The sequence below is a fragment of the Nycticebus coucang genome, chromosome 6 (assembly GCF_027406575.1).
Source record: "Nycticebus coucang isolate mNycCou1 chromosome 6, mNycCou1.pri, whole genome shotgun sequence".
NCBI lineage: Eukaryota > Metazoa > Chordata > Mammalia > Primates > Lorisidae > Nycticebus > Nycticebus coucang.
In genome coordinates, this window is record NC_069785.1 from 111,515,902 (window position 1) to 111,532,653 (window position 16,752).

Consider the following 16,752-nt stretch of genomic DNA (forward strand, 5'->3'; position numbering starts at 1 on the left):
CATATTTTAAAACATCTTATGCATGATATATACAATTTTTATTTGTAAATTTTAAAAAAATCTGTGAAGTGAACATCCAATGACAGCTTCTTACATTTACTAAATGCCCATAAAGACATTTGCAGGGGCGGTGCCTGTAGCTCAGTGAGTAGGGAGCTGGCTCCATATACAGAGGGTGGTGGGTTCGAACCTGGCCCCCGCCAAACTGCAACAAAAATATAGCCGGGAGTTGTGGAGGGCGCTTGTAGTCCCAGCTACTCGGAAGGCTGAGGCAAGAGAATCACCTAAGCACAAGAGCTGGAGGTTGTTGTGAGCTATGATGCCATGGCACTCTACTGAGGGCAATAAAGTGAGACTCTGTCTCTAAGAAAAAAAAAAAAAAGACATTTGCAGAGGAAAACTAGCTTCTTAAAGAGGAGCTGTGTTTTCTTTTTCCATACCTTATAAAGCTACACTCATCAAATACTAAATAAACATTTTTTAAAATTATGATAATAAAAATTCCAATATTTTAAGGCTTCATAGACACATTTACCAAAATAACCCAAAACTTGTTTTAAGGTTCACTAACATCAAGATATCAAATATAGATGACTTCAAGTTTTCCATGAGATAACATCTTAGAGATATAACAAGGGTTTTTAATTCAAAACGATTTAAGATTAGGCTACTGGTATACACTACCCATAATTAAAATCCCCGGGATATAAAAAGGATTTTTATTTTTTTTTAAGACAGAGTCTCATGTTGTCACCCTCGGTAGAGTGCTGTGGCGTCACATCTCACAGCAACCTCCAGGTCTTAGGCTTAGGCAATTCTCTTGTCTCGGTCTCCCAAGTAGCTGGGACTATAGGCACCTGCCAAAACGCCTGGCTATTTTGTTGTTGTTGTTGCAATTTGGCCAGGGCCGGGTTGATGCTGCTACCCTCGGTATACAGGGCTGGCGCCCTACTTGCTGAGCCACAGAGACCACCCTGAAAAGGATATTATTATCACTATCATTACAAAATATTATTTACAAATGAAAGAGGTGTCTATTAATTGAGTCCAAGAAATCCAGGAATGATGTTCTGATACAGGCGATTCAAAACAGCGTTCTTACAACAAGTTTTTGAGCAGTTCTCTTATTCCCTTCTAGGTTTTCAAATTGACTAAAACATAAAACACTGTTTATCTCCTTAAAGTTATCTATTATAGAACAATGTGTCATCTCCGACTTTAGTGGGTCCATACATATGGTGCATCTTGAAAGAGTACAGGTGAAATTTACTAAGTGTAAAGTATAAGGGTTTGAACACAATAATTAAGAAAATGCAATGAAGGCTATGTTAAACAGTTTGGTGAAAATATTTCAAACTGTATATAAAACCAGCACATTGTACCTCATGATTGCATTATTGTACACAGCTATGATTTAATTAAAAAAAAGGTAATTTAGAAACTTGACAAGCTTTTCCCGTCAAAATCTATTATTGTACTAGTCATATTTTATTGTCCTAAAATAAAATTGCAGCACTCTTAACTGTTACTTCAATAAGCAAAATATTTATTGGGTACCCAACTATACTCAAGTACTAAGTTTGGGGAAAATAAAAATGGTAAGATACAGTCCCTGCATTCAAAGAATGTAAAACAGTACAATGATGGTGGTTAACAAAAGCATACGAAAGTACAACACAAGGCAAAACATGACGAATGCCATTAGACAAGTTAAGAAAAAGTTCTCTTCGCTGCTGACAAGACCATATTTACTCCATTTTAACATTTAGAAATAAATTTAAATACTTACAACAGTTACAACGTGTTTGCCTCACTTTCCTAAATGTAAATGATGTCCGTATTCCTCTCTTACTTAAAGTTAAATCTCCAACATCACTGGTGATAATTCCACTTCTGTGACTCACAGATGCTTGAACAGTATCAAATTTTCTAGGTGTGATTCTAAAAACAAAAGGCAAAATAATTTACTTAATATTGTATTAATAAAAGTATTTCTGGTGTTTTAAAAATATGAAGAGAGAAGAACTTATTACAATTATCTATTAGATTCTCTGAATTGTTAGGCATGAAGAAAAATAAAGAATTAGAAATACTTAAGGAAATTACCTTCAAAATATTAAAAGTATGTACAGCTAACAATATCAATTTTAAAAAATACAAATAGGGCAAAGAAACAAATAGATGATAAATTTAAATTCAGTATCAGTAATTTTGATAAATATAAAAGTGCTAAGAACTTCAATTAAATAACAGATTGCTGGACTGAATTTAAAAAATTAAATTCAACTACACAGTGATTATAAGAAATATACTTTGTAAGCACAGAGAATGGTTGAAAGATAAAAAACATATACATACATATATACACATACATATGTATATAAAACACTAAAACATGCACTGTGCATAAACCAAGCAAAACTAAAAGAAAAGTGTTATAGCTATATTAATTAGACAAAGTAGACTTTAGGTAGCATTACCCCTTTAGATGAAAAGGGGTATTAAAAATTGTATATATTTGTATGCCTGTGAGTAATAACATAGTGTTAAAAATATATAAAACAGAAAGCGAAAAAAACCTAATGGTGAAATAGACAAATACATAATTATCACTGAGTTTTTAATACAACTTTCTCAGTAACTGAAATCTAGTTAAGGGTCAAGAATACTCACATCAAGAGACATCGCACGTTGTTAAAATGTCCCTATTACCCAAAGCAATATACAATTTTAATGCAATCCCTATTAAAGCTCCACTGTCATACTTTAAAGATCTCGAAAAAATAATACTTCATTTTATATGGAATCAGAAAAAACCTCGAATAGCCAAGACATTACCCAGAAATAAAAACAAAACAGGAGGAATTATGCTACCAGACCTCAGACTATACTATAAATTGATAGTGATCAAAACAGAATGGTACTGGCACAAAAACAGAGAGGTGGATATATGGAACAGAATAGAGAACCAAGAGATTAACCCAGCTACTTAACCATTATTTGATCTTTGACAAGCCAATTAAAAACATTCAGTGGGGAAAAGATTCCCTATTTAACAAATGGTGCTGGGCGAACTGGCTGGCGACCTGTAGAAGACTGAAACTGGACCCACACCTGTCACCAGTAACTAAGATTAACTAATCTCACTGGATTAAAGATTTAAACTTAAGACATGAAACTGTAAAAATACTAGAAGAAAGTGCAGGGAAAACTCCTGAAGAAATTGGCCTGGCAAGTATTTTATGAAGAGGATCCCCCAGGCAATTGAAGCATCAAAAATACATTACTGTGACCTAATCAAACTAAAAAGCTTCTGCACAGTAAGTAAAGCAAGCAGATAGCCCTCAGAATGGGAAAAGATATTTGCAGGTTATGTCTCTGACAAAGGTTTAATAACCAAAATCCAGACAGAACTCAAAAGTATTAGCAAGAAAATAAGAAGTGATGCCATCTCAGGGTGGGCAAGGGACTTGAAGAGAAATTTCTCTGAAGAAGACAGGTGCACAGCCTACAGACACATGAAAAAATGCTCATCATCCTTAATCATCAGAGAAATGCAAATCAAAACTACTTTGAGATATCATTTAACTCCAGTAAGATTAGCCCATATCACAAAATCCCCAAACCAGAGATGTTGGCATGGATGTGGAAAAAAGGGAACACTTCTACACTGCTGGTGGGAATGCAAACTAATACATTCCTTTTGGAAAGATGTTTGGAGAACAATTAGAGATCTAAAAATAGAACTGCCATTCAATCCTACAATTCCTCTACTAGGTATATATCCAGAAGACCAAAAATTATAAGACCAAAAATCTTATAATAAAGATATATGTACCAGAATGTTTATTGCAGCCCAATTCATAACTGCTAAGTCATAGAAGAAGCCCAAGTGCCCATCAATCCATGAATGGATCAATAAATCATGGTATATGTACACCATGGAATATTACGCAGCCTTAAAAAAGATGGAGACTTTACCTCTTATGTGTTTACATGGATGAAGCTGGAACATATTCTTCTTAGCAAAGTATCTCAAGAATGGAAAAAAAAGTATCCAACGTACTCAGTCTTACTATGAAACCAATTTATAGCTTTCTTAGGAAAGCTATAACCCAATTATAGCCCAAGAAGAAGGGGAAAAGGGAAAGGGTGGGGAGAGAGGGGACGGGGAGAAGATGGGTGGAGAGAGAGTAATCCGTGGGACCACACCTATGGTGCATCTTACAAGGGTACATGTGAAATTTACTAGGTGTAGAATATAAATGTCTTAACACAATAACTAAGAAAATGCTGTGAAGGCTATGTTAACCAGTTTGATGAAAATATTTCAAATTGTATATAAAACCAGCAAATTGTACCCCACGATTGCATTAATACACACAGCTATGATTTAATAAAAAAAATATTGCAAATAATAATAATGTAAAAAAAAGAGAGAGAGAGAGAGAGAGATGCTGTAGACTCGTGACCTGAAGCAGCTCGGAGCTGGTGAATAATAGCTCTTCAAGTCTGCAATAAAAAATGGCCTCCAATAAAACTACATTGCAAAAAAATGGGAAAGAAGCAGAATGGAAAGAGTAAAAAGGTTGAAGAAGCAGAGCCTGAAGAATTTGTGGTGGAAAAAGTTCTGGATGGACGAGTAGTAAATGGGAAGGTGGAGTATTTCCTGAAGTGGAAGGGATTTACAGATGCTGATAATACTTGGGAGCCTGAAGAAAATTTAGATTGTCCAGAGTTCATTGAAGCATTTCTTAATTCTCAAAAAGCTGGTAAAGAAAAAGATGGTACAAAAAGAAAATCTTTATCTGACAGTGAATCCAATGATAGCAAATCAAAGAAGAAAAGAGACGCTGCTGACAAACCAAGAGGCTTTGCCAGAGGTCTTGATCCTGAAAGAATAACTGGTGCCACAGACAGTAGCGGAGAGTTAGTTTCTTATGAAGTGAAAAGATTCAGATGAGATAGATTTCGTGTTGGCAAAAGAGGCAAATATGAAGTGTCTTCAGATTGTTATTGCTTTTTATGAAGAGAGACTAACTTGGCATTCTTGTCCAGAAGATGAAGCTCAATAATTGTTTGCATTGCTTTATATGCATACATACATACATATATATATATATATATATAAATAATATATAAAATATGGGTCTTGGCTTTTGATTGATGAATGTGAAGAAATAACTAAAATCAAGTTTGATATGTTCATTTTGAAAGTAGTACTGGAAGAGTCATTTGGGGGGCTTGCATCAATAGCACTGGTTACTTTGAACAAATGAAAGCTTTCTCTAGTTGCTTCCTTTATCAGAAAAAAACATTTGATACCATGGTATATTATTTCCTCTGCATTAGAGAACAGCTTTTCCAAATGCTAAGGGAAATTTCCATAGCCATTATTCAGTAAGAACTCTTTGCCTAACAGTTTAACTCTTTGCCTAAGGACCATTCTGGGTTTTTTGTTTTTTAATTTGTTTCTGTATGTGTATATGTAACGTGCATATGTAAATAATTTTCTTTGTTTTTAAACATTCACCAAAACAAAAATCACAGGTGTCTGCAATACCATCATTCTGAGCAATGTAAGAATAGAAAATTTTCCTGCAGGCATAATGTTTCAAATTAAATAATTGATTCTTAATTGGACAATTTAAATGGATAATTTAAAGGCAGCCATGTCAGAATCTGTATCTATATATGTAGTCATATAAATGCAAAATTGTGTTTACTAAATTTCTAAAAGGAAAAGCTTTATCATTACCAATAACCTCCCCACCCAGATGAGGAAAGTAGACAAATCCTGGTGTGTTCTAATGAGGTAAATAAATAAGACTTAGTTAAGTGGTCATCAAAGCTTCCTCTAGTAAGCCATTCCTAGGCTTGGCTTACAGAAACCTGATCTGATGGTTAAGCCATGTTGCAGTTTCAGACCTGCTGACATAAACATGTGAACAAACTCTGTAATCTAAACTACTGACCTGCATGTTTTCTCCTTACCCTAACTCATTCTTTACGTGTAGACTCAAACTTTTCAGTATTTGGTTTGCTGGTTGAGCAGAAGCCATAAAAAAAGCCATAATAGGGTGGCGCCTGTGGCTCAAGAAGTAGGGCACCGGTCCCATATGCTGGAGGTGGCGGGTTCAAACCCAGCCCCGGCCAAAAACCACACACAATTAAAAAAAAAAAAGCCATAATAATCAGAATGTTATCCAACTGTATATTGTTTACTTTATTGTGAACAGTGGTGAACAGTGGTCAATAAATAGTTTTATATTCCTTAAAAAAAAAAAGAATATTAACACCAGGAAACAATAGAACTAACTCTTAACATTGTGTAAAGTTGATAAAATGTGTAAAATTGATAAAATAAGTAAGATAAAGACTGAAAAATATAAAGAGAGAGATCTAAACTATTATGGATTGTAAGATGGTTTGAAGAAAACCCCTGGAATAAGATCAAATTTTTAATAGGAAAAAGAAATCTTTCGGTAGGAAAACAATACCCTTTTGGGAGTTCAATTTATACACAATGAAATGCCCAGATCTTAATTGTACAATTCAATGAGTTTTGATAAATATACACCCTCATTTAACCACCACATCAATCAAGATACAGAACACTTCCATCACCCTGGGAGTTCCCTTGAGCCCTCCCTCTTCCTGTCAATCCTTCCCACCTGAAGCAACCAGTGGCTGACTTCTATCAGTATAATACCCGTGCTTGTTCTTGAGCATCAAGACACAGTTAGTACTATTCTGTGTCTGACTTTGTCCATTCAACATAATGATTTTGAGATTCATCAGTAGTTTACTGCCTTTCTATTGCAAAGTATGAACGCACCATAATTTATCCAAGGTTTCTTTATCTTAGATATTTGGTGTTCCCAGTTCAGGACTATTATGAATAAAGCTTCTGTGAACACACTTACACAAATCACTTTTGGATATATATTTTTATTACTCTTGGGTAAATACCTAGGAGTGAAACTTGTGGGACATAGGGTAAGAAACTGCCAGTTTTCCAACGTATTAAATACAATTTTACATTCCTACCAGCAACACAGAGAGTTCCAGGCTGCTTAACATTCTAGTATTCTCTGAGTTTTAAATTTCAATCATTTTAGTGACAGATAAGAAACTGTAGGGGGAGGAGACAAGATAGCTGACTGAAGCCAGCTTTCCACAGAGGCTGCCATCCAGAAGGAAAGATAAAGGACAAAAAATCAGCAAGTAACCTGGTGGATTTGAGCTGCACTAAGAGAAAAGGTTGAAGAACGCACGTCAACACCACTGAGGTGAGCTGCGACCACAAGGATACAAACAAAAGGTACAAAATCCATCACCAAGCAGAAGGGAGTCCCCTCCCCATGAGAACGGCTCAGAGTGCCCCACAAACAATCAGGCACAGTTCAAAGGTCCTCCCACTACACTCCACAGGAGAGACCCTCTAAAAACTGGACCTACCTCCCCTACTAGGGTGCCACGGCGTACTTCTGCCAGGCATAAAACTGTATAAAACTGTATATAGTCTCTACCTGGAATTCTGAACTCCCAGCACTCCCCTCCACTCACACTGATGTATGGAGGCCAGTCCCCCAGGAGTTCAGAGTCTTCAGTGATTTCTCGAGGCGTGTGGACGGTGCCTGGACTGCAGCTGGTTGGCACCGGCTCTGGGGCACAGGAGTGAGGAGAGGATGGTCGGTGGACCAGGGACCGCATGGGAGCGGCAGTTCCCTGAGGCACAGTGTGACAGCCATCTTTTGGCGACAATACGGCCAGGCATAAAACTGTGTAAAACTGTGTGTGTTCTCTGCCCACAACCCTGGGCTCCCAGCGCTCCCCTCTGCTCTCGCTCTAAGGTCTGGAGGCCTGTCCCCCAGGAGTCCGGACTCTTGGGCGATTGCTCGAGGGGTGTAGACAGTGCCAGGGCTGCAGCCGGTAGGTGCAGACTCTGGGGCACGGGAGCGGAGAGAGGACAGTTGGCCAAAAGGGAGCTGCACCAGAGCAGCGGTTCCCTGAGGCATAAAACAGCAGCCCTCTTTTGCTAGCAATACGGCTCACTACAGAATATTCTGAAGCCACACACCCTGTCTCCCTGGGCAACCAGAGACTCTGAGTATAGGATTTGCCTGAGGCAACACCAACTTGCAAACCGGGAAACTCCCAGGGCGGGGCTGACCTAGAGGTCTGCTTTACTGAACCTAAGACGCACCTGGTCCTCAGGGGATCATCAGCCTATAGACAATACAAGAGCAAAGACAAGCTGATTTGGAACTCAATTCAGCTTCTCGTCTGCAGGGGAACCTCAAAGTTGTTCTGTTGTGTTCTGTCAGTAACATTAATCAGGGGCAAGACTGGACCTGAGGGAAAACCCCCCAACCTTCATCAAGCACCCGAGGTTGTCAGGCCTCACCTCCTCCTGCTAGAGAGAGGCAGTACGCAGCGACCTGGCAGACTTCCTTGTGATTCAGGCAGGTGCAAAATCCTGGAGTACCGGTTCACTACAGGCAACTGGGTCAGCCAACTGCAGGGCTATCAGTGACTGGGTGTGACAGTGGTGCAAGGTGGGGAAGGAGGCATCAACCTTCCCAGACTGATCTATTGGCAGGGTGACTCCTCCTGACTCCACGCACCACTGGACTAAGCCACACCAGAGTAGTCACCAGACCCCGGTGATCCAGTTCCCAGAGACCTCTTAAACTCTCTCACACAAGACAGGTGCAGATTGAGACAATTGATTTGGACCTTTTGAACCGAACCAATCGCCTGAGGACAAATCAGGTGGTGCCCTGGGTGCACGGTGGTAGGAAGGTTTGATTTTGTTTTCCTATTGTTTGCCTATGGGGGGCAGGATGACTTAATTGCTGATATTTCTCCACAGCTGAGACTTCAATACAGAGTATCTGTTTCACTAGGGTGGAACAGAAACCAGTTGAAAACAAGACAGAACCACTTACAACCACCACACCTAACAGGTTCCCGGTTTCTCAGGCCATAGCAATATATGGGTCCTCCACAGCGCTCCAGGGAAAAAAATCAAACAGTGAAAAACAATCATGGGGCAGAATCAGCAGAAAAACTCTGGTAACATGAATAACCAAAATAGACCAACCGCCCCAAGGAAAGATATGGCAGATGTAACTGAAGATCCCATTCATAAATGACTGGCTGAGATGTCAGAAATCGAATTCAGAATTTGGATTGCAGACAAGATTAATAAAGTGGAATTAGGTATTCGAGGAGAAATTCAAAAGTTGTCTCAAGAATTCAACAAATTTAAAGACAAAACCACCAAAGACTTAGACATACTGAAGCAAGAATTTGCAGCTCTCAAAGAAATGAAAAATACAGTAGAATCCCTCAGCAACAGAATGGAGCAAGCAGAAAAAAGGATTTCTGACATTGAAGATAAAACCTTTGAATGCTCCAAAACTCTGAAAGAGGAAGAGAAATGGAGAGCAAAAACGGTTCATTCTCTCAGAGGGCTCTGGGATAATTTGAAGAAGGTCAGTATCCGAATCATTGGAGTAACTGAAACAGATGAAGTGGCCTCACTGGGCACAGAGGCCCTTCTGCATGAAATTATGGAAGAGAATTTTCCAGACATGCCTAGAGATTCTGAAATTCAGATAGCAGACAGCTTCAGAACCACAGCACGACTCAACCCCAATAAGATAACCCCCAGGTATATCATAATTAACTTCACTAAAGTTAATATGAAGGAGAAAATTCTAAAAGCTGCCAGAAGAAAGAAAACCATTACCTTCAAAGGGAAAAATATTAGAATGACTGCAGATCTCTCTGCTGAAACTTTTCAAGCCAGAAGAGGGTGGTCATCAACTTTTAATCTCCTAAAGCAAAATAACTTTCAATCCTGGATCTTGTATCCAGCTAAACTGAGTTTCATTTATGATGGAGAAATTAAATACTTTAGTGACATTCATATGTTGAAGAAATTTGCCATAACCAAACAAGCTCTTCAGGATATTCTCAGACCTATCCTCCATAATGACCAACCCAATCCTATACCACAAAAGTAAACTCACTCAGAAACTTCGGATCAAACTCCAATTTCCACACTGGCGAAAGGGTTAAAAATGTCCACCGGACTTTTGAAAAATTCGATACTGAAAATTTCACCAGACTTATCAATATTCTCCATTAATGTGAATGGCTTAAACTGTCCTCTAAAGAGGCATAGGTTAGCTGTCTGGATACAAAAACTCAGGCCAGATATTTGTTGCATACAAGAGTCACATCTTAACCTAAAAGACAAATATAGATTCAGGGTGAAAGGACGGTAATCCATATTTCAGGCAACTGGTAATCAGAAAAAAGCAGGTGTTGCAATTTTATTTGCAGATACAATAGGCTTTAAACCAACAAAAGTAAGGAAGGACAAGAATGGTCACTTCATATTTGTTAAGGGTAATACTCAATATGATGAGATTTCAATTATTAGTATCTATGCACCCAACCAGAATGCACCTCAATTTATAAGAAAAACTCCAACAGACATGAGCAACTTGATTTCCTCCAACTCCATAATAGTCGGAGATTTCAACACTCCTTTGGCAGTGTTGGATCGATCCTCCAACAAGAAGCTGAGCAAAGAAATCTTAGATTTAAACCTAACCATCCAACATTTGGATTTAGCAGACATCTACAGAACATTTCATCCCAACAAAACTGAATACACATACTTCTCATCAGCCCATGGAACTTACTCCAAAATCCATCACATCTTAGGTCACAAGTCTAACCTCAGTAAATTTAAAGGAATAGAAATTATTCCATGCATCTTCTCGGACCACCATGGAATAAAACTTGAGGTGAGTAACAACAGGAATCTGCATACTCATACAAAAACATGGAAGTTAAATAACCTTATACTGAATGATAGCTGGGTCAGAGATGAGATTAAGAAAGAAATCGCCAATTTTCTGGAACAAAACGACAATGAAGACACGAACTATGAGAACATTTGGGACACCACAAAGGCAGTTCTAAGAGGGAAATTTATAGCAGTGCAAGCCTTCCACAAGAGAACGGAAAGAGAGGAAATTAACAACTTAATGGGACATCTCAAGCAACTGGAAAAGGAAGAACATTCCAACCCCAAACCCAGTAGAAGAAAACAAATAACCAAAATTAGAGCAGAATTAAATGAAATTGAAAACAAAAGAATAATACAACAGATCAATAAATCAAAAAGCTGGTTTTTGGAAAAGGTCAATAAAATACATAAACCTTTGGCCAACCTAATCAGGAAAAAAAGAGTAAAATCTCTATTCTCATCAGTCAGAAACAATAAAGACGAAATAACAACAGACTCTTCAGAAATCCAAAAAATCCTTAATGAATATTACAACAAACTTTATTCTCAGAAATATGAAAATCTGAAGGAAGCTGACCAATACTTGGAAGCACATCACCTTCCAAAACTTAGCCAGAATCAAGTGGAAATATTGAACAGGCCCATATCTAGTTCGGAAATAGCATCAACCATACAAAACCTCCCTTAAAAGAAAAGCCTGGGACCAGACGGTTTCACATCAGAATTCTACCAAACCTTTAAAGAATTAGTACCTATATTACTCAACCTGTTCCAAAAGATAGAAAAAGAAGGAAGACTACCCAACACATTGTATGAAGCAAACATCACCCTGATCCTCAAACCAGGAAAAGACCCAACAAGAAAAGAAAATTATAGACCGATATCACTAATGAATATAGATGCAAAAATATTCCACAAGATCCTAACAAACAGAATCCAGCAACACATCAAACAAATTATACATCATGACCAAGTTGGATTTATCCCAGGGTCTCAAGGCTGGTTCAATATACGTAAATCTATAAATGTAATACAGCACATAAACAAATTAAAAAACAAAGACCATATGATACTCTCAATCCATGCAGAAAAAGCTTTTGATAATATCCAGCATCCCTCCATGATCAGAACACTTAAGAAAATCAGTATAGAAGGGACATTTCTTAAACTGCTAGAGACCATATATAGCAAACCCACAGCCAATATCATATTGAATGGAGTTAAATTGGAATCATTTCCACTCAGATCAGGAACCAGACAAGGCTTCCTATTGTCTCCATTGCTTTTTAACACTGTAATGGAAGTTTTAGCCATTGCAATTAGGGAAAAAAAGACGATCAAGGGTATCCATATGGGCTCAGAAGAGATCAAACTTTCGCTCTTCGCAGATGATATGATTGTACACCTGGAAAACACTACGGACTCTACTACAAAACTCTTGGAAGTGATCAAGGAATACAGCACTGTCTCAGGTTACAAAATGAACATTCATAAATCAGTAGCCTTTATATATACGAACAATAGTCAAGTTGAAAAAACAGTTAAGGACTCTATTCCATTCACAGTAGTGCCAAAGGAGATGAAATATTTGAGAATTTATCTAACAAAGGATGTGAAAGATCCTATAAAGAGAACTATGAAACTCTAAGAAAAGAAATAGCTGAAAATGTTAACAAATGGAATAACATACCATGCTCATGGCTGGGAAGAATCAACATTGTCAAAATGTCTATACTACCCAAAGCAATATATAATTTCAACGCAATCCTTATTAAAGCTCCACTGTCATACTTTAAAGATCTTGAAAAAACAATACTTCGTTTTATATGGAATCAGAAAAAACCTCGAATAGCCAAGACATTACTCAGAAATAAAAACAAAGCAGGAGGGAGGCGGAGGAAGATGGCAGCCAAGTAACAGCTTCCTTGCATCTGGGCACCGTGAGTCTGGGGAGATAGGACTCCAGGCATCTCTGGCTGGTGGGATCTGCATATCATCACCCGTAAGAGGATACAGGGAGTCAGCGAGAGACTTCTGGACCCCAAGAGGAGGACTAAAACATGGAAAACCGGCAAGTGGTCGCATGTGTTCAATCCGTCTAAACCCGCCCGCAACTGTAAGTTCAGTAGCAGTGAGACTGCAAACCAGAACGACCTTACCTGTGAACTGTTTTGGTGTCTTTGGACTTGGCACTCAGCTGAACTGCCTTGGGGAGAGCCTGAGCGGGAGTGTGGAGTACTTTGGCCTTTGTCTAGGGCCCCAAGTCTGAGCCGCTGAGCCAGACGGAGTTAATAGTGTTTGGTTCTGGGTCACAGGCAGCCATTGTGAGCGATCTGCCCCAGCAAGCTCCGCCCTCAGGGTCGCAGAGATAGAATTGGGTGGGAGCTGGTAACCCAGCGACCAGGAAGCCGAAGGGTGGGGTCTGAGCCGCCTTGCAGCCCTAACCATCGGGGGCAGAGGGAGACCAGTTTTGGCACACTGGGTAAGTGGATAGCCACTTCAGCAGTGATTCCAGCGACAAGCACTTCCCTGGAAAAGCTTCTGCTCAGCAACTGAACAAGTTCAAAGTGCCTTTTAAATGGGCTGAAGAGAGATTTAGGGTGTCTACCTGCTGGGGTTTGAGAAACTAGCAGCCTCCAGTTGTATCAGAACTGTGATTAACATCTCATACCCCAGAACACCACGTGTTGCCCAGACAATATTCAATAACATATACATATTGCTTTGTTTTTGGTTGCGTTTTTTTTTTTTTTTTGTGGTTTGGTTGTTTTTTTTTTGTTTATTTTGATGTTGTTGATTGTTGTTTTGTTTTTTAAGTTCAACCTTTTCCATACAGATCCTTTTTCTTTCTCAATTTTTCTAGTTTAATTATAATTTCCCATTGCTGCCTATTTCAATAATTAGAACTTCATTTTTGTTAGTGTTTCTACCGTTATTATTTAGTTTTTCCAGCCAATTTTATCCCATAAAGTTTTCTGTTTGCTTGTTTTGGTTTGATTTATACCATTTTTGTCATTCCTCTCTACTTGGTGGAGGTGGGGTACTGTGTCTTATCAGGTTAGCAAAGAGCTGCTGACCTCAAGGGAACCACCCAACAGGGCACCCCCAGAAGGTGGGTATTTTTTTAAGGTTGTATCAAAGTACCCTACTGTACACCTATATTGCTCTGTCTCCCTCTTTCTGTGCCTCTCCTGTTTTTGTCAATATTCCTTTTACTCACCCCCTCTCCTTTCTCTATTTTTCTTTTTTTTTTTCTTATTACTCGGTCCTCCTTTCTTTCATCCCCTTTTTTTGCTCTTCAACCTTCTCACCCTTCTGGTCCTGTAACCCTTAGGCCACAGGCACGAGAACTTAAAGAGCAAGAGGAAGTGAAAGGAAAATTAAGGCAAGGAAACAGATAAAAGAAATCACTCATGAGGAAGAATCAGCAGAAAACTCCAGGCAACATGAAGAACCAGTCCAGAACAACCCCGCCAAGGGACCATGAGGTAGCTACTGCAGAGGATTCCACCTATACAGAAATGTTAGGAATGACAGAAAGGGAATTTAGAATACACATGTTGAAAACAATGAAAGAAATGATGGAAACAATGAAGGAAACTACTAATAAAGTGGAAATTAACCAAAAAGAAATTCAAAAACAGAATCAAATAAGAGATGAACGATATGAAGAATATAAAAAGGATATAGCAGAGCTGAAGGAAATGAAACAGTCAATCAGGGAACTTAAAGATGCAATGGAAAGTATCAGCAACAGGTTAGACCATGCAGAAGAAAGAATTTCAGAGGTAGAAGACAAAGTTTTTGAGATAACTCAGATAGTAAAAGAGGCAGAAAAGAAGAGAGAGAAAGCAGAACGTTCACTGTCAGAATTATGGGACTTTATGAAGCGTTCCAACATACGAGTTATAGGAATTCCAGAAGGGGAAGAAGAATGCCCCAGAGGAATGGAAGCCATACTAGAGAATATTATAAATGAAAATTTCCCAAATATCACCAAAGATTCTGACACACTGCTTTCAGAGGGCTATCGGACCCCAGGTCGCCTCAACTCTAACCGAGCTTCTCCAAGACACATTGTGATGAACCTGTCCAAAGTCAAGACAAAAGAAAAGATTCTGCAAGCTGAAAGGAGTAAGCGCCAGTTGACCTACAGGGGCAAATCCATCAAAGTGACAGCAGACTTCTCTAATGAAACTTTCCAAGCAAGAAGACAATGGTCATCTACCTTTAATCTAATTAAACAGAACAATTTCCAGCCCAGAATTCTGTACCCTGCTAAGTTAAGCTTCAAAATTGACAGAGAAATCAAATCATTTATGGATATACAAACATTGAGGAAATTCACCACAAGACCAGCTCTACAGGAAATACTTCAACCTGTTCTGCACACTGACCACCACAATGGATCAGCAGCAAAGTAAGAACTCAGAAATCAAAGGACAGAACCTAACCTCCACACTGATGCAAAAGATAAAACTAAGCAATGGACTCTCACAAAATAAGACGAATAGAATACTACCACAATTATCAATTATCTCAATAAATATTAATGGCTTGAATTCCCCACTAAAGAGACATAGATTGGTTGACTGGATTAAAAAACACAAGACATCCATTTGCTGTCTGCAAGAAACACACCTGGCTTCAAAAGACAAATTAAAGCTCCGAGTCAAGGGTTGGAAGACAATTTTTCAGGCAAATGGAATTCAGAAGAAAAGAGGAGTTGCAATCTTATTTTCAGATACATGTGGATTTAAAGCAACTAAAGTCAAAAAAGACAAAGATGGTCACTTTATATTGGTCAAGGGAAAAATACAACAAGAAGACATTTCAATTCTAAATATCTATGCACCCAACTTAAATGCTCCCAGATTCTTGAAACAGACCTTACTCAGTCTGAGCACTATGATATCTGATAATACCATAATAACAGGGGACCTTAACACTCCTCTTACAGAGCTGGACAGATCCTTTAAACAGAAATTAAACAAGGATATAAGAGATTTAAATTAGATCCTAGAACAACTGTGCTTGATAGACGCATATAGAACACTCCACCCCAAAGATAAAGAATATACATTCTTCTCATCACCCCAGGGAACATTCTCCAAAATTGATCATATCCTGGGACACAAAACAAATATCAACAGAATCAAAAGAATTGAAATTTTACCTTGTATCTTCTCAGACCATAAAGCACTAAAGGTGGAACTCAACTCTAACAAAAATGCTCGACCCCACACAAAGGCATGGAAATTAAACAATCTTCTGTTGAATAACAGATGGGTGCAGGAAGAAATAAAACAGGAAATCATTAACTTCATTGAGCATAACAACAATGAAGACACAAGCTACCAAAACCTGTGGGATACTGCAAAAGCAGTTTTGAGAGGAAAATTCATCGCTTTAGATGCCTACATTCGAAAAACAGAAAGAGAGCACATCAACAATCTCACAACAGATCTTATGGAATTGGAAAAAGAAGAACAATCTAAGCCTAAACTCAGTAGAAGAAAAGAAATATCCAAAATCAAATCAGAGATCAATGAAATTGAAAACAAAAGAATCATTCAGAAAATTAATGAAACAATGAGTTGGTTTTTTGAAAAAATAAATAAAATAGATAAACCATTGGCCAGACTAACGAGGAATAGAAAAGTAAAATCTCTAGTAACCTCAATCAGAAATGATAAAGGGGAAATAACAACTGATCCCACAGAGATACAAGAGATCAGCTCTGAATACTACCAGAAACTCTAGGCCGAGAAATGTGACAATGTGAGAGAAATGGATCAATATTTGGAATCACAAACTCTCCCTAGACTCAGCCAGGAAGAAATAGAGCTCCTGAACAGACCAATTTCAAGCACTGAGATCAAAGAAACAATAAAAAATCTTCCAACCAATAATGCCCT

General features: G+C 38.3%; 1 protein-coding gene and 1 pseudogene across 4 annotated transcripts in view; one reads left to right on the plus strand and one right to left on the minus strand.

The window, feature by feature from the left end:
• The window catches only part of ALKBH8 (alkB homolog 8, tRNA methyltransferase), a 108,321-nt gene that overhangs the window by 23,996 nt on the left and 67,573 nt on the right, over window positions 1-16,752 (minus strand). For all 4 annotated transcript variants that reach the window (XM_053594930.1, XM_053594931.1, XM_053594929.1 and 1 more), the window contains exon 9: window positions 1,790-1,941. In XM_053594930.1, coding sequence (XP_053450905.1) covers window positions 1,790-1,941 — 152 coding nt within the window. The remainder of the gene's footprint in view (window positions 1-1,789; window positions 1,942-16,752) is intronic.
• Window positions 4,525-5,075, plus strand: LOC128588235 (chromobox protein homolog 3-like; annotated as a pseudogene).